The 17,945-nt window shown below is 37.4% G+C and overlaps 2 protein-coding genes across 3 annotated transcripts; one reads left to right on the top strand and one right to left on the bottom strand.

The window, feature by feature from the left end:
• The first annotated feature begins 669 nt into the window (after window positions 1-669).
• On the top strand, window positions 670-4,842 carry LOC113496352 (IQ and ubiquitin-like domain-containing protein). Its single transcript, XM_026875533.1, has 5 exons — window positions 670-1,846; window positions 2,631-2,743; window positions 2,836-3,044; window positions 3,167-3,296; window positions 3,413-4,842. The coding sequence occupies exons 1-5, from the start codon at window positions 919-921 to the stop codon at window positions 4,541-4,543; spliced, it is 2,511 nt and encodes an 836-aa protein (XP_026731334.1). The 5' UTR covers window positions 670-918; the 3' UTR covers window positions 4,544-4,842.
• Window positions 4,843-4,918: 76 nt separating this feature from the next.
• On the bottom strand, window positions 4,919-17,161 carry LOC113496351 (protein wings apart-like). 2 transcript variants are annotated; one of them, XM_026875532.1, is made up of 15 exons: window positions 16,563-17,161; window positions 14,426-16,308; window positions 13,907-14,089; window positions 13,720-13,824; window positions 13,070-13,213; window positions 11,898-12,019; window positions 11,652-11,778; window positions 10,601-10,816; window positions 10,147-10,179; window positions 9,984-10,035; window positions 8,667-8,785; window positions 8,388-8,551; window positions 8,175-8,284; window positions 7,618-7,802; window positions 4,919-7,116 (listed from the first exon to the last, which is right to left on the bottom strand). In XM_026875532.1, the coding sequence occupies exons 1-15, from the start codon at window positions 16,720-16,722 to the stop codon at window positions 6,904-6,906; spliced, it is 3,816 nt and encodes a 1,271-aa protein (XP_026731333.1). In that variant the 5' UTR covers window positions 16,723-17,161; the 3' UTR covers window positions 4,919-6,903. The 2 variants fall into 2 exon arrangements, with proteins under 2 accessions (XP_026731333.1, XP_026731332.1); XM_026875531.1 differs by having other exon boundaries at window positions 9,984-10,179.
• Between the last annotated feature and the right edge of the window lie 784 nt (window positions 17,162-17,945).

The raw sequence follows: 17,945 nt of genomic DNA on the forward strand, positions 1-17,945 counted from the left end.
TGCCTTTAAGATATAAACTTACAAAGGAAATAGTTTCAGACCAGAAAATTACCTATTTATAAACGTTGAATGCACACTCGGATCTTTTATAAAATTCTTCAAAGGAGTTTAGTTTTTTAAGCTTAGCGGTTAATTCGCTCTTTATGCAAACAAACAACGCCTGCTCTTCACTGGCTAACTGAAAACTATTAATTTCACAATTTTACCTACACGTATTCTCTACTTACTTTGTGGAATCATAAACATATATAAACTATCATGGTAAGATACACATTATATGCAAGAATAGGTACCATTTTTTATGGTAATATGTACTGTGTCCTGCAAAATGATACATTTACAAATCTAAATTGTATGCGTAGGTCTAAGCCAATGTTATGTCCATGTGGTAAGAAGTTTATTTAAAGAAATCTATAAAAAAACCTCGTTCTTCTAAAATCGTGTTTTGTTTACGTACACGATTTTGTGGTTTGTGTTAAACTGAATGTAGGCGACTGAAATTATGCGAGTTGCAACTAAAAGAAGCTGCCAAGTGCGAGATGGGGTCGTCTATGAATGGTTTCGTTTTTTAACTATATTGCTACGGACCACTGAGAAACTTTTCATTTTATGACATCAAGTCCCTTCGGCGTGCGGTGCCCGTTGCCATGGAGACATCTATAGATATGTAGGTCACAGGTACACTAAACACTGGTTACTCTGCGAAATAACTTGCAGACACTAGAACCTACTCGAAAAGCAATGCTGAAGTTGAGTCTTTAAAAATGGTTTCATAGCAACTGTTGTTACCAAGCAACAGTTAACAAAGTTATTCGTCAAAACCTATTTATTCTATCTAGTCTTGTACAAGTTTTTTTTATTAGTGTTAAAAATATCGTTTCTTTTATTAATTGGCTCGTGCGAAAGAATTGTGTCAACATGAAGAAAACGAACGTGCAAAAATTGTTAGGAATTTCACAGAATCCAGATAGCCCTAGAGGAGCTATCGCTTGTCAGTGCGATCTAGGTCGAGAGAAGCTGCTCACGGCCCCGCCTTACAAAACTGTTCCATCAAGCGACGAGGTGCAGTCCCGGTACCCCACAGCACCATGTGCGAGAGACGCCGAGCAGTTTGTATGCCCCATCAGCCACGTCCTGGTGACCTTCAAATCCCCCCTAAACCCCAACGAATTGTACAGCAAGGTGTTCCCATCGTCGATACCTGTAAAGTTTGTGAAACGAAAATTATCAAAGCTACTCAGTATTTCTAACAACAACCTTTTGTTGACTAAAAACAGAAATGTGCTGAAAGATACGACTCTATTGTCCCAACTTAAGACTGATGCTCCCGGTAGCTTGACTATTGATGTTTTTACAAAGGACTCCGAAGCTTTTTCGCTCTCGGCCATTCCAAAGGAATCTTATGTCCATGATCTGCTGCACGCAGTCATGCCCAGGAAGAAACACATGCCATTTATTGCCATGAAGTTTAAGGTTCGCAATCAAAATGCCATGTTTACGCGTTCATATCATTCGATAATGTTAGTTCATGAAATTAAGAAAAACTTGGGTGAGTTGTTTCTAATTGAACCAAGTAACTTGGTTATCTTAAGATATGACAGGCCGTTAAAAGATCGCATGGCAGTTGCGGATCTTGATTACGACAAATACGGAATAGTGGAGGTTGAGTTGCTGACCAGAAATAACGAGGTTCTGAACTTAGAGAAGTTATATCAAGAAATGCCACTGAATGACGTGCTAAGTGTGACTGTACCGTTTGGGTCCACTATAAAACAAATCAATGTCGAAATATTTTCTGAACCCATGCGTAAACCCTTCTTGGGAGGATACAAGAATGTAAAAACAGGTACGAATTTATGAAGTCAATAGATACTCAATTATAATATTCAAAATCTTAAAAGAAAGAAAGAAACATATTTTTGAGTGTGATCATCTGCGGTCACTGCTGGCTACTTGTACTAAATTTTGTTCATATATTTTTAAATCAATTTATTAAATAAATGAACCCGCAGAATCTTTTTTCATTACCATTGGTTATCTAAATGGTGTTATTGTTGATATGTAGGCAATCGCTATGGCTTGTAGCGAGGTGTTCATGAGCAGCGATACAAAGCAACCTAAAGTTCTCAACGACGCCTATGAATGTTAGACCTGCGTCCCTGTGCACGCTTTAAAAAGGATTATGTCTGTTTCCATAAAGTTTTACCCTGATTAAATAGAGATATGAGGAATATTGTTTGCCATAAATACAACGTATTGTGTCTAAGCATCCAATCATGGAAGCAGGATCGGCAGGGAGTGATATAAAGATTTGAATGACGTTATTGCGACGCACGCTATTTCGAAAAATATTTACGCCTTTTCGAAAGTACATTAAGTCGAAAACCGGTTTATCGAATGCCGTTATTGCGACACACGCTATTACGAAAAAAATTAAGAGTGGTACGCCAGCTCAAAAACACATTAAGGAGAAAACGTCAAAAAAAGTCATCTTATTGAAATCCATCGTTACGACTAGCATATCCCAATCTGAATTTATCTGAAGATCTGAATTTAACCGTAAGCTACGTAATGAACTTCTTTAACTTGGTATCACGGATCTAAATTCATAAAGGTTACTAAATTCACAGGAGCGGTGTTCCACCATGCCTACACACAGACACCGCAAAAAGCAGAAAAGTTGCCTCCTGAAAAGAAAAACTGCCGAGACACGCAGACGGCTGAAGAAAAAGAAAAGTTATACGTATGTATGAGGATGACATGGAATCATTAGGATGCATTTTGGTGAATTTTAAAGCCAGGCACTTCTGTCAAAACTTTGTGTTAAAATTGCAGGATACAAACTACAGCCGCGCAACGCAAATGAACAACGTTCACGCATATGTACCAAACGTGAATGACAGGATTGTTATCCCAAAACCATATGAGACTTACGAAGAGATGATCAAACGGTTAAACCACGACCATTATGCTTCGATCATACAACGTGCCTTCAGACATCACCAGTACCGTCAAAAAGTGGATAAATGGTTACGGGAATGCAGGTAAGTTGTTGATTTTCTTTCTAATACTAACTGACTAGAAAAGTGACGGGCTCCGTCGCAAAGTATTTTTTATCACAATTTGTTAATTGCCTTTGTAATGATATCATTTTCTTTAACTCCAGAGAGCGAATAGAGCGCATGAAGGAGGAGGAAAGATTGGAAGTGGAAGCTACGGAAAAAAGAATACGGCGCGACCTTATTACAAAGACGTTTCCGAAAACGCGTGAAGATTTTGATCAACTGTATGCAATGGTAAGTTTAGGCAACTTAGAGCAATTCTCTCAAGAATTAACATAAGTTTTTTTTTGTACCAAGTAATCTGAAGTCACAAAACTATGAGTACCTACCTACTTATTTACGTATTTCAGGTGGATCGCTGGAAGCACGCAGAAATTGCTAGGATATCACGATTACACGCTAAAGGTCCAAAAATAGCCGAATTCTCATTGCTCCTCGATAAGGAAGTGGAATTATTACGATGTATTGAGGATTACAGAGTTAAAGTGAGAGAAGATAGTCGAAAGATTCGCGAAAAACGCTTTTTAGATGAAATTTCTAAGCCAGTAGCTTGGTATGGTCGCAGTGGAAAATTAATTACAATGGAGACAGTCGAAATACAAAAGGCTAGAAATCTGAAAGAGCTTTATAGTGCTTTTATCCGCGATGACATGGATTTTAAAGAACGTTTAGAACTTGTTGTCGATATGAAATTTGCATTACAGGGAATTTACCACCCTTTAGCAGAAGAAATTATCAGACTTTTGGATCAAGAATGTGATCTATTGGTCAGGCGATATAAACCTTCCCAACTCGAGTATCTGAGGCGTAGAGTATCTAGCACAATATTTCGGATGATACAGACTTCTGAACTAAATGGTGGCGTAACGAAGTACAAAGATCAGAGAGACTATAAAAATATGCAGAACAGCAGCCTGCACTTCTGCGAATTATGTCATCAGGTGAAACCTTATTCAGAATTCCCTTTGAATACAAGAATGTCTAATTTCTTGATCTGTAAGTCATGCTCGTGGAAGGATGTGAATGAACGTAGCTGGATAGATATGACGCCTTACCGATTTATCTTGAGAGCAGTGCAACGTGACGAGCGACGCCGCAAGTGTTGGGGCTCTCTGGCTTTCGTACTTCAGGAGAAAGACATTTTCTTCATAGTTGAAAAGCTGTGGCACACGCACTCTGCGATCAGCGAGTGCAGTGATGTCACCGAACTGAGGCTTTGTAGATGGCATGTCAATGAAGACTGGGCGCCTTGGAATTGTTTCTTAGTGACGGTGCAAGAAATGAAGGCTCATTTGAAACTCGATGTACCAGAAGACGTGTATGATGAAGAGCTGGTTCAGAAAGTTCGCAATAAACACAAATTAGCGAAAGCGAACTTCGAGCAACTGAGCGCTGTAAACAAACAATACACAGAGTCCGGAGACTGGCAGAGCACTCGTGCTCCTGCCACAGCTCGTGTAGATGCCGTAGAACGAATTTAATACTTTTAGATTTTACATTTTGATGACTGCTCTTTCAATGTTTGTGATTAGCTTCATTGAACTATTGTAGTTTTTTTTAGTAACGTCGTGTGTGTGCCCCATTGTAGTCGTATGGTATTTTCTATATTTCAAAGCCAAATGGTAGAAGAGCTAAACTTGTAGTTTTCTCCTTGTGACTCTTTGTGTTGCCAATCATAAAGTAGCGTCAACATCTGTTGCAAAGAAAGAAATTTAAGCTCATGGATGTTAGTTGGTATTTAGGTGGTATTCACTTTAAATATACGTATTATTAAACTAAATACATGTTTTTTATTTTTATTTACTTTTATTTGATATATTTTCAACGAAATCAACATATATTTGTGGAAGGAGTGATCGTGATTAGATAATAAAACTACAAAATTATTTAAATTGTCTTCTTTTAATAATTACACGTAATACTTTATAACATAATTACACATTACATATACAATAATAATTTCTCAAGATATCAAACTCTCGTGATAATAGTTAAAACAACATATTATTAAAAACACAGGTGATATAAAGATGAAAATTTCATAACGAAATGCACTTTAGAGCTACGCTTAGTTCATACATACATAAGTCAATAAATTACGTAAATATAATTTAGGCAATAAGAATCATAGCTGTACAGTGTTAACATCAGAATGATATCCCTTGTCTTTCAAATAAAACTATTCCCAACAGTGTTCGCAAACTTCTGTGAGTGGAACAGCTTTTGTTACAAAATACACCTTAGTTACTCAACTTAAGAAAAAACTTATAAATAAAGTAAAGCTGTCAGAAAAAATGTCGGCATACGGTAATGTAGAGCAGAATTATCTTTTAACATTTCCGTAACAGGTAAATCCGCAATCATGTGTGAAGTAATGCGGGCCGCGCAACTGTTTGTAATTACTGGACTGATCATTAAGATGGATTCACACAATATGTTCATTACATGATTCTGGTCAGCCCAAAATGCGTTCAAACACAAATATAAAACCTAACTTGATAAAATTAAAATTAGGAATGAAGTTTTGTTACCGACACAGGATAATTTTTCTCATAAAGTGCTTAAAAGAGCCAAATTGTGCCAAATATAACTAATTCTTAGAAATACATATGGTATGTAAATGACAACAACCCACTTTAGTCATAAACAACCAAAAACTATCAGTTATTTTTATTTCAGAAAATTTAAACTAAAATAACTGATTCGACCGCATAAACCGCACCTAATGAATACAAAAACAAATTATTTTTGTAAAATTTATAGCCATATTCAGATGCTTGATTTAGAAACACATCCAAACTGCAATACTAGACAAAATTAAGTAATGCGTGTGCCTTACATAGTCATATATTTCAAACATAAAATAAAATTTCGCCAAACGGACATCAGTCGAGTTGTGAACTTGGGAGTCTTGCAGACATTATGTGAGTGTCATGAGAAATAAAAACATCAAATGCCGTCTAGTTCTACAACTGGTTAAAAATCCAACATTATAAATTGTCCTATAATTTAATATCTAGGTCATTCTCTCATTGCGAGCGTTTATCGAAGTTAGTGTTTGTACATTTTGCACCATCTCGTGAGATGCGTTCCCTGCGCGTCGTACGAGTGATGACGTCACGCGGCCGCCGCTGGCGCTGCCTTGCTTTACGTTTTAACATTCCCGGACATCATCAACCGTACCTACTCTAAATTTACTCAACAAAGACCTATTGGTACTAGCTAAAATTTATTTACAATAAAGGATTGTGCCTCAATAGAACAATACTCTAATAATTTGTAACTCTCTCGGAGCGGTATAATACAAAAAGTGCAGACACAATATTCACATAAAAGAATACATATCTATTATACACTTACTCGACTATTTTTGCACTTTTATATTGCCAGTTCAGTGGCTTAAACTCGGAATATCTCAATTTAATTAAGACTTCATAACCCATATCTATGTCGTCAACATAACTATCACCTTAACAGTCTGTTTTTATATTTACAACAATATCATAGAGAAGGAAGAAATATCGATACAAAGAGAAGAGGTACTTATTATAGCCGCGTGCAAACAAACGACCACCACCTATAACATTGTTTTCACTATTACAAATGGCATATACTATTGCTAGAAGGTGTTCACAATATACAAGGATTTCTTTGATGTTTTGTTTCGTATATACAAGTCTTATGATAACATCGTACTCGGGGAGCTCGCTCCTCGACTTACTAAACGCTTAATAGATACATGTTAAGACACATATGCATGCACTAACGGAATCGTAGGTGATTACCATCCATCAGCAAGTGAGAGGGCGCGCCTCGTACAACAAGGAGTGAGTGCGGGCCGCTAGTGGTAGGAGTGTACCTCTGCGTTGGGCGGCGCGCCGTAGGTGCGGGAGTAGGTGTGCTGCAGGCCGCTCAGCGACATGTCCTGCGCCTCGCCGGGCGGCGACGGCGGCGCGGGCTGCTGCTGCTCACATTGCTGCGCGGCGTCGCTCGCCTCCATGAACTCGATGATGCGCTGCGTGGCCTTCACGTGCGCTACTATCGCTGCTTCGGCCTGTAATATTGTGATGATGGTTTAGTTAGCTGCACAAGGGGTTTTGTTTTAGTACTTAAATAGAGCTTGAATAATTGAATAGATAATCTTAAAATCCACTAGTCCGGGATTTACGATAGCAACTTATATGTATAGAAATGAAATACGATGGCTGTATCATTTTATGCATTGTATTATTTAAACAGTACCCAGACTGGTTATTTACATTTTGAAAATTGATTATAATTTTTATCTGAAGTAACTTAAAAATGAAACTTATTGCAGCTAGACTAACAGTATTTTTTTTAACAAAATTCACTAATTTGGCATTAAAAAGCAGATTTCTTGAAGAAAAAAAATCTTGAAGAAGAAAATTTGTGACTCTTATATCATTTTAAAAGTAAAAGTTTATGAGAATTTCATGAATTGCATATCAATTTTAGAGTAATTTGAATAAAATTAATGTAGACCCTGGAGCACTAGACTAGTTGTGCACAATTGTTCATATATAGTGGTACTTACGCTGGCGGTGAGCGTGAGGAAGGCGTAGTACTTCTTGAGCGTGGGCAGCAGCGGCGCGTAGAGCGGCACGCGCGCGCGCACGGCGGCGGCGCGGGCGGGCGCGGCGCCGGCCGCGTGGCCCAGCAGCAGCGCCATGTACGCGCCCACCATGCTGTGCTCCATGTGCGCGCCCGCGCGGGCCAGCACTGCACAGCAGGGGAACATCACACACTACACACCACTAGCGGCCTGTGCCGGGACACTAGGCTATGTCGAACGTGGACTATTGAAACGTTATGACAAGTCCAGATATACTTAAGCATATATACAAAGTAAAAAAGAACTCCTAATATAAATAAACTTTTGGTCAATGTATTGGGCAACTCTGTGGTGTATTGTAAAATCCAATTTTTAGTTATCTAACCACTTAACACTCAACTATCATAATCACCACATTTATTAAAAATATTTAAAATAGAGCAATAAATAATTAAAAACGTAACATCAATGGTATCAACATTGCTATTACATTTTTTATAACCTTAATATAAGTGATTTTATTACTAAAATTGACTTACACTTGGCAACAGTCTCGTCGATGTCGTCTTGAGATTGCTTCTTCTTATCGTTATTATCATCAGGCTCCTTCTCACCGTCCAGCAGTGCGTCTGTGTTCTCTTCCGCACGTCTGTTAATTGTATCATTATTAGTAAAAAAACCTTCTCTATACAGCACTTCATATTAAGAATGAGATTTGATTACTACCTTCATACAACAAACAAATGACTCACCTAGCAAGTTCTTCCCGTTTATAAAACAGATCTACAATAAGATCAATAGCTCCAATACTCCTCGACATTATGTCTTCTTCGTTGTCTATGCGTATACGCACGTCCAACAACCTCTGCGTGTTCGTCTCATTATTCTGAACCAAGTTAATTAAAAGCAGAAGGACCTGAGTAAGGAAAAGAGTTTTTTAAATTACTTTAAGACATAATGAAGGAGGAACGATTGATTTATCAATTCATTGACTTTAATTAGAGTTAAAAGATAATGATGGCAATACTTACACAAACACTAAACTCAAAGTTTCTGTTGTCAGGAATGAAGTTGTCTTGATTGTACAAAATAATGAGGCATGTCTCTATCACCGATGGTTGTTCACCAATAACTTGAGCTCCCACGGAAACTGAAAATTAAAGTGAACATGACAAAAAAAATTGGAAACAGCATTTATAAGTATCCAGGGCAAACTCTTATTAGGACTGGCTGCTAGAAACAAGGCGGGAGTGATTAAAATCGGATTGAGTGCACGCATTTTTTCGCCGTTTTTGAATCATAGCTCGGTGGTATTAATCGTATAGCCTTCCTCAATAAATGAGCTATCTAACACTGAAAGAATCTATTACTAAAGGTGCGTTAGTAAAGTATAGATTTAGATCTTAGTTGGCTGCCTATCGGAACTCTTTAACCCAGTTAGCTGCTGGGTAGCATAGTAGTAAAGCTGGTTGTCAGCATTTCTCGCATGTGGAATATGTTTTAAAAACAGCCGGGAATCACAATTCAATGTGCCGTCTGAAACACGGAGGAATCCGTAGCAAGCAAAGCTTTACTTGTGATCGGTTAACTTGTACAGTTATAGCTTAGCTACAAGCTCCTTCATTCCTTTACGATCATAAAAAAAAGCTGAAGGCGATAAACGCACTGACGAATAACGTGTTTGACAGGTCATAGCCCATAACAATCTCTAATAGGTGTCGCGACCATATTTCCTTTTACCATCAAACAGGCTTCCACCTAACATAAGCAAGCAATCATTTCATCTTTATCAACTTCACAGAAAGCAAAATGGATATCGCTTAAGTCCACAATACGGCGCGACATGTCATTATACAATGAACAAATTCAAACTTTTAGTCAGTGATCTCCTTAACTTGTTGGTGAAGTTGAATTAGCGAGCAGGAATTGCGGGTTCAAGTCCTGTAAGAGGCTTGAATTTTTTCATCAGTTTATCTCATCTGCCTAGCCTTTTCCAACGATGTTGGGGTCGGCTGCCAGTCTAACCGGATTCAGCTAAGTATCAGTGTTCAACAAGGAGCGACTAAATATGTGACCTCCGTAAATAAGTTACCTGGGTAACACGATAATTCTTGGTTAGACTGGTTATCAGACTTCAAGCTTTTGACTAATTGTAACGACTGTCAAAGATGTATGAATAACAGCCGCGACCCACAATTGAACGTGCCTTGCGAAACATCGAGGAACTCGTTATGTCAAAGATGGTCACCTATCTAAGGACCAACCGCGTCAAGCGCAGCTTAACCTGTGATCGATTCACTTATAGCTTAGCCACTCGCAGTAATATTTAGAGTAGAGTGTGTACTGACCGGCGGTGCCGAAGGAGTGCGACAGGTTGAGCAGCACCTTGAGCGCGGGCAGCGCGGCGTCCAGCAGCGGCGCGCGCAGGGCGGGCAGGTCCCGCGCCGCGCCGCACCAGGCGCGCAGCACGCCGCACACCGTGCGCGCCGCCGCGCCGCCCGACCCGCACAGGTACGACTGGTTGTCCTCGTTGGCCTGCGTCACCTGCACAACACACGACACCGTCAACATCGAGGCTTATAGGCAGAAACAGATCTTATGGACTAAACACAATGCATGGTCGTAGAATATTTCATTTGAAACTAGCTGTTGCCCGCGACTTCATCCGCGTGGTAGAAATTATAAGTTAGGAATTTTTGAACGCAAGCAGTCGATGATGAATATTTTTCCCCGTTTTTGCTATATTTTCCTCTGTATATATAGCCTATAACCTTCCTCGATGAATTGTCTATTCAACACAAAAATATTTTTTCATTTTGGCACAATAGTTCCTGAGATTAGCGCGTTCAAACAAACAAACAAACTCTTCAGCTTGTTCATATTAGTATAGATTAAATTGAACACTGACCATTTAACAAATTCTTATTAAATTTTTCTTGAAATACAATAACAAAAATAAACTTACATTCTCCAACACCCGTAAACACCTATCAGCTTTCCTGAGTACTTCAACATCAGCACTGGTCCAGTTGGCCACGGGCGAGTCTAGTTTCTCAGCACAGTCTTGAATGGTACGGACGATGTGATCGACACCGCCCAACACACGAAGTTCTTCCTTGAACCACTCACCGGCGCGCTTCGAAGTCAACGAAAGTAATGTCTCCATGGCCAAATGTCCCACCTAAAAAACCAAACTTGTTACATTTTTTGAATCATGTGCTTTTCAAATATCTAATAACGGAGTGGTTCAGGTCATTACGCCAAACCCACTGCAATGGACGCGACGTGTCGCGGTTTCGATCACCGTGTAAGTGTAGCATTTTTGTGATCCACGAATACTTGCCGAGTCTGGCTCTCTTTAAATATGTGACTTGAATGTTTGTAAAACCCCAAGCGACACAAGGATTAAATTCCTTACTGCGGGATTTTTTTCTTTTTGTAAAGAGCAATAAAGAAGGAGCGAACTAATTAAAGTATTATTGTAAAAGCCAACACAACGAATTTTATTTATCTTTAATTTATATGAAAGTAGAATGTTTATAATATATGTTTTTAAGATCAGTGCTTTTACCGCCGTTATTGACCTCGACTATGGCGAAAGCAAATAAAAAGTACATTTACAAGAAATATACCTTTAACCTTGCTTTGAATATTTTATATCCAGAGAAAATGACCTTTTGCCATATTCTATTATTAATAGAACATACCTATTCAACCACTCTGAAGGTCAACCAGATTAAGGTAAGGTCTGTTAGGTCATGGCTTTATACCATTCATGTGTTTCTATTTTGGTTCAAGGTGATGCATAGGGCTTCTAAAATGTCTTGAATAACGTTTAATAACATAGCCTATAGCTACATTTTCTATTGTTTAGATTAATAGGGAATACCATTCTTAATTAATGACAAGTTTATTTCGAATGACTGTGTTGGATTTTTCTTTTACATTAACTTATCAGAAATGGCAATAACATTTTACAACAAGTACAAATGCTGTTACGAAAACACAATACTTACAGTAATATTTTCTAAATCCAAGTGCTGTGCTTTCCCTTGGCTTTTGATTTCAGCGCATAGTTCCCTTACTCTTTCTTGTGTTTTTGTTAATTGGGCTGATGTCAAACCGCAGTCATCAAGCGCATTCCTGTAAAAGGCGAAAGATTAATATTCATTCACATACTATTGTCAACACATTACGTCATTATTTCTTTCCTGTATATGTCCAAGTTAAATAAGAAAAATAAAATATAGACTATTACTTACTTATGTGAAGCATCAGATTCGAGTAAGTTAAGCATGAGTTCTAGTGACTCCCGGTCCAGATCCATATTGAGACGGTCTTGGGACAATACAAACATCACTGTCGCCGTACAAAGACCCAAACTCTGAAAATAATCACCATTTTAATGTTGTATTCTGTATGCGAATAAGACAGGTATTGTAGAAAATGTATAACTGAATTAACAGAAGCAAACCCAAAAGTCAAGTAGGTCCTAATTTGATAGAATCAGTATGGTAAATATAAGACACGGCTTGAATATCTTCTTAGTAAATATCGATCACCTTTAAATGCAGACGAAAATGTTAATGCCTAATTATGCATTAGTGCCGCCAAAGAGTAATTTAGTAGTCATACACTCATCTGTGCGGATATCACGAGTATATAGTAAATAAATAAATAAATAACAGTTTTATGTTCATTCAATACAATTATAGATAAAATTATTATATTAAGCCAATACAAAACCGAGCGAGAATAAGATAAGCTAAATGCATGTAGTGATTTATTGATGCGGGATTGTTCTATTAATAAACACAGTACAATCCAATAAAAACTCGGCAATAATGCATAACGTAACATTGAAAACTAAACTTCACTTATTTATTTATTTAAAACATCTCAACACTACTTGTCTGAACATCAAAATTAGAACATAATAAAAATTATGAGACTTCTAATAACTTAGCTCTGATTAATTATTCATCTGCGAAAATTCTTTAAAATATATGTTACTTGTGGCAGTGCTCTTCTATAATAAAAATATTTTAAAACTTGTATTGAAGTATCTGGGGTAATAGATGTTTTGCCTGTTACAGACTGATAACGGCGGAAGGATCGAAAACATTCTTAGTAATAAGGTTTTGGGTATGGAACCTCAAAAACATACACAGACATTTAACCTCTCGGCATTCAATGTTCTGCTATTCTTTTATGATAGCTATCCCAGCAAAACTTGTTTTGCCATACAAATTACCCTTAAAGAAGTTTTAGGGTATAAAAATAAATGGGTGTTGAAAGATAGATGTTATCCAATTCCCAAACCTACATAATATGCTCATAAAATTTCATGAGAATAAGGTACGGTAAATTTAAGAGACACAAGAATTTTATATAATAGATAATTTATAAGTTATTATGAAAACTGATATGGTACCTGGTCATCAGTGGCGTCGTGCAGTGCACTGAAGAACTTCTGCACTGTGCCGTGCGCCCGCAGATGCATGCGGAACGCAGGCGCGGTACATTTGCTCGCCAGCGTGATCGCAGACAGACAGCGAGTTGATATTGGGTTGTTATCCTGCATTCAATTAAATGATTAAGTATTAAACATTTTTAAGGTTTGGGTTAAAAGTTTATACATGGGCTTCTAAATCAAACTGCTAAACTCTTTGAAAATAATAGCTTAAACCAACTTTATGATCTTTATTTAGCTCTAAGTATAGAAATTAATAAATATTTTCTATAGTAGGTTTTTTAAAAATACTTGGCATTATGGATGGTGACTCATCAACTCTGACTGCTGTGACACATCCAACTAATTTTAGTATTTCTTTAACATAAAAGCAAAGCTATAAGATGTTATTCATTACAAAGCGAGCAACTTTTGAGGTCAAAAGTCAAAATTCATTTCAATGTATGCAAATCTGGCATAAACATTTTATAATTTGCATAATTCTTTGCAAAATGATTGCTCAACTTATATTGTAAGATACAACAATGTATACTACAATAACTACAAGGAATTTCATTATTCAAATTGCGACAGAGAAACAAACTGTTTAACATTTTACAAATATTATTTACCTGTAAAGCGTCCAAGAGGTACTCCACATCATCATTGAATTCCTGAAATTCTCCAATTTCTTGGATTTGATGTGCTTTCTTAACATTTCTAACAACTGTGTAGTACTGCAAAAAAAAAAAACATAAATCAGATACAAATACTTTAAAGATTAAAACATTTCCATCATTTATGTCATTTTATTCATACCTCTTTAGCCTCTTTAGTACACTTTACACTTGTGTATGGCTTAACAGCCTCAACAGGATCATCAACAATAGGGTCGGGAGCTCTGTACCGTGTCACTCTCGTAAGTTCCTCTGATACCTGACCCACTTGATTTCTGGCTTCAGCATTCTCCACGGGCTCAGGTCGCGGAGTCTCATTTCCTTTCTATAATAAAACAATAGAATAGCTTTAAATAAAATACAGCACATTGTTTTGTAATCAAACAATTACTTTTTTACTATCACTTGCAGTGCACTCAATTCAAGGTTGTTTGTGTAAGGTAATATTCATTATAATGACAGCTGGGTAGAATTTTCTTGAAAGAACTTCAAATTATGTAACAAAAGAGTAATAGGATCTGTGACTATCACTTTAAACATATGCAATGTAACATTTTGGGGTTATAAGCATTAAATGTTATCACTTTGCACAGAAATCACTTTCATAGACAACATGTGATTGACATGTAAAATCTTTCATATAAAAAATATAATAACTCACATCATTAGCCCATTCATGTCTGTAGAGGTGACGTCTCTTTCTCGCTGGCAATGGAGATGGATTATCATTAACAAGTGATTTGCTCTTAAATATTGATCCTTTCTTTTTAGTAATAACTAATTTAACACTAGGTTTATCATCACTTATATGTTCATCAGCATCACACATTCCTCGGGGTGATTTAAACACATCTTCCTGATTATGCTTCTGTGCCTCTTCTTCAGAATTCTCATTAGGACAGCTGTTGTAAGCAGAATCTAAAGACTGTGTATTAGCCTGAGAGTAAGTTGGAGTGTTATTAGAATTAAATGCTTGAGCATGAATCTCATTGGTTTCGTCCTCCATATCAACATCTTCACTGCCTGCTGTTGGTTCAGCTGCGTTTTCTTCAAGAGGCATCTCTGTGTCATAACTGGGACTTGAATTTTTATTTTGCTTATGTTTATGCTTTCTATGTAGTTTAACCTTGAGATTTTCTCCACTTTTACCACTTTCAGTTCCACCAGACAAAATATCAATTAAATCATTCTTCTCAACTGGACTTTCAATTTTGTCAATAACTTGTTCATGTTCAGGTGAGGTGACTGCGGAAGCTACATCAGTAGAGGTCTCATACTTTTTCCTGGACTTCCTACTTTCCTTTTTAATGTCACTTACAGTTTTGGTTCCTTGTTTGTTAGGGAAACCAGTTGTGAGTACATCCAAATAATCATCATTTTCACTATAATTTATATTTGGCCGGTTTCTCCGTGACCTTCCAGTAGCACTTTCTGGTGGTTTAGGTTCTGGAGGAAGTTCATTAGGATGAGCCTCCAGCCTTGGAGACTTAATAACAGACCCTGAATCTAGTTTAGCTAGCTGAGACTCTATATCATCTGCAGGTAGCACTTTGTTCTTAGATTCCTTGTCACTTTCCTGAGAAGGGGATGCAAGAGTTTTGTACAGGTCATATGCATCAGTACCAGGTTGTGGCGAACTCATTTTCTTTAGTGGCTCATCATCAGAACTCTTGTGGTGCCTCTTATGTGACTTATGATCTTTTTTATCCTTTTTCTTCTCCTTTTTGCCTTCTTGAGTGAGACCAGCACATTTAATTGTAATTTTCAGACCTTCATGTTTAGGAGAACAAATTGTTTCCATAGATGGACTCTTTTTATGATCCGAACCAATATCCGAATGGGTATCCATTGAAGAGTGTCTATCAGAGCTTGGTGATGTAAAACCTTCATTTGAATCAGTACTGACTATTCTAGAAGTTCCTTTAGATATTCTAAGAACTATTGGAGGTGGTTTCCGTTCTTCACATGCATCTTTGCTCGTTGATGGGCTTGTCACATCAGTTTTTATAACAGTGGGACTGGAAGCCAATGGACTGGCTTTTGGTGAAGGTACTTTAGGTGACACTACTTTGGATTGTGATGATTCATATCGAGTAAATTCTGGAATGGGACTGTTACTACCATCTTCAGCATAATTGATCACTTTATCACGATTTCTAACCAGGTACCGCTTATTTGGTGGTTGAGTATTTTCTGCTGGTGCATCTTCTTTTTTGGAGGCCTTTGTGGCAACTGTACTCTTCTTAGCTTTAGATTTTTCAGAATTCCTGCGTGGTAATTCAGGAGAAGATGAGTCCCGAGTATAAGCCCTGCTTCTCTTAGTTGTTTTCTTTTCCTTGCTATGAGAAGGATGTTCCGGAGATAAAGGCGCAGCTGGCACAGGTGGAGCATATGTAATCTGAGGAACTGGTGGGTAGACCTCAGCATTACGAGACTTGAAGAATTTCTTAGGCTTTGGGGGAGGTTGTTCTGTTTCAACCGCTGGCACTGTCAGTGGACTATTTTGATCTTGGACAGGCTTTTTAAGGATATTACTGGTGTATGCTGAAACATAAAGGAAAAGCAATTAAAAACAATCGTAAGTAAGTGCATTAAAGTATGCAACCAAATAGTAAATTCACTGTAAATAACAGACTACATTAGTGTCACTGGCAAAAACGAACTTTCACTACTTACTACTTGCAATTCTCTTATAGGATTCTTGTCAATTAAAAAATATTGAGTCTGATACATGAAGACGTGATCTCAAGGTTGAATAATAATAATTAAATGACAAATATGTCAATAAACGTGCTTACCGTAGGGTGCGCTTCTAATCGACGTGAAGCTAGTGATCCCCCACTTGCCAACCGTACCCGCCGAACGTGCGGCTGTCGGGCAGTTACTATTCTCTCTGAAGAGAGCACTATCCAGCGGCACGGCCACGCTACCGCCTCGGCCTCTGCCCCAGCGCGACATGCTGATAATTTCATCAAAAGCGATGACACTTGCACCGACTCCGTCTAATCAATCGTCTCGGCAAATGTCAAAAGGAGAAACACATGCCGTGTCTGAACACGATTTGTTTGTTATAAACGCTGCAAATTTCCGCATAGAACACTTTCTGAACCATTACTTGACTTTCTCCAAATGAAACGAAAACACAAACCATAAAGATAACACACCCGCCATTTTTACAGGAACCAAGTACTTTTCCCTCAGTTGCACTTAAATGCGTAATCAATCGACAAGTAATTTACCACTTTTTTACCGTTTTCATTACAATTATAAGATTTTCTTTGAACTTTTGAGGTAGATCAATTAAGTTAATTTTATATGAATAAATGACAAATAGGACACAAACTGCGATGTTGTCATCTCATAACACAAAAGACGCCATATTGGCTAAACAAGAAGTGAATTCGACAACCAATAGAATCGCTGGAAAGAAGCAACGTACCATAGAGTACGTTCGAAGCATGTCATAATAATGCCAAAGGTGAATAGTTAACCCTACAATTTAACCTTATGATTAATGTGATTAATGAATACTGAAAAGATAGGGACATGGCAATAATAATATTTTTTAACAATTTAACCAAAACACATCAATAGTTTACTTTGACAAAAAAAAAACACAAAACCATCGACAAGATTATTTGTTACAAACACGTTGACCGGGAAAATTTAAATAAATGTCGTTGATTGATTGAGTCTTTGGATGCATGGTAGTATAGTTACACTACTATAATAGTAATGTTCTATTTTCTGTAAAGTAGGAAGCTACAATACAATATTTCTCACAGCCAACATTATGCGATTTTATGTATTATGTATCTTTAGCGAAATATACACATATCTTTTGCATTTTTCTAGCTTTTGCATTCTTGGAAGCTGCTAGAATTCTACTTATATTTAGGGAACAATATGGTGATTAGAATAGAAGATTTACTCGTCTTCTGATAGGTATTATTAATTTGCGCGGGACTGCAAGTGTTTTTTGTGTTACGTTTTTGCACTGTAAAATGGTTGAGCTCACCAGGCCAAACCCACTGAGCGCCCAAAAATAATCTGTGATACAAAATCTAAATAAAGTTAGCATCCTCCTCTCTTCTACTCTGCCGTGCCCTACAGGGTCCATAGTGTACTATACTTATATTATGTAACACCTGTTCAACATATGGAGTGCAATAAAAATATTG

Source organism: Trichoplusia ni, chromosome 8 (assembly GCF_003590095.1).
Source record: "Trichoplusia ni isolate ovarian cell line Hi5 chromosome 8, tn1, whole genome shotgun sequence".
Taxonomy (NCBI): domain Eukaryota; kingdom Metazoa; phylum Arthropoda; class Insecta; order Lepidoptera; family Noctuidae; genus Trichoplusia; species Trichoplusia ni.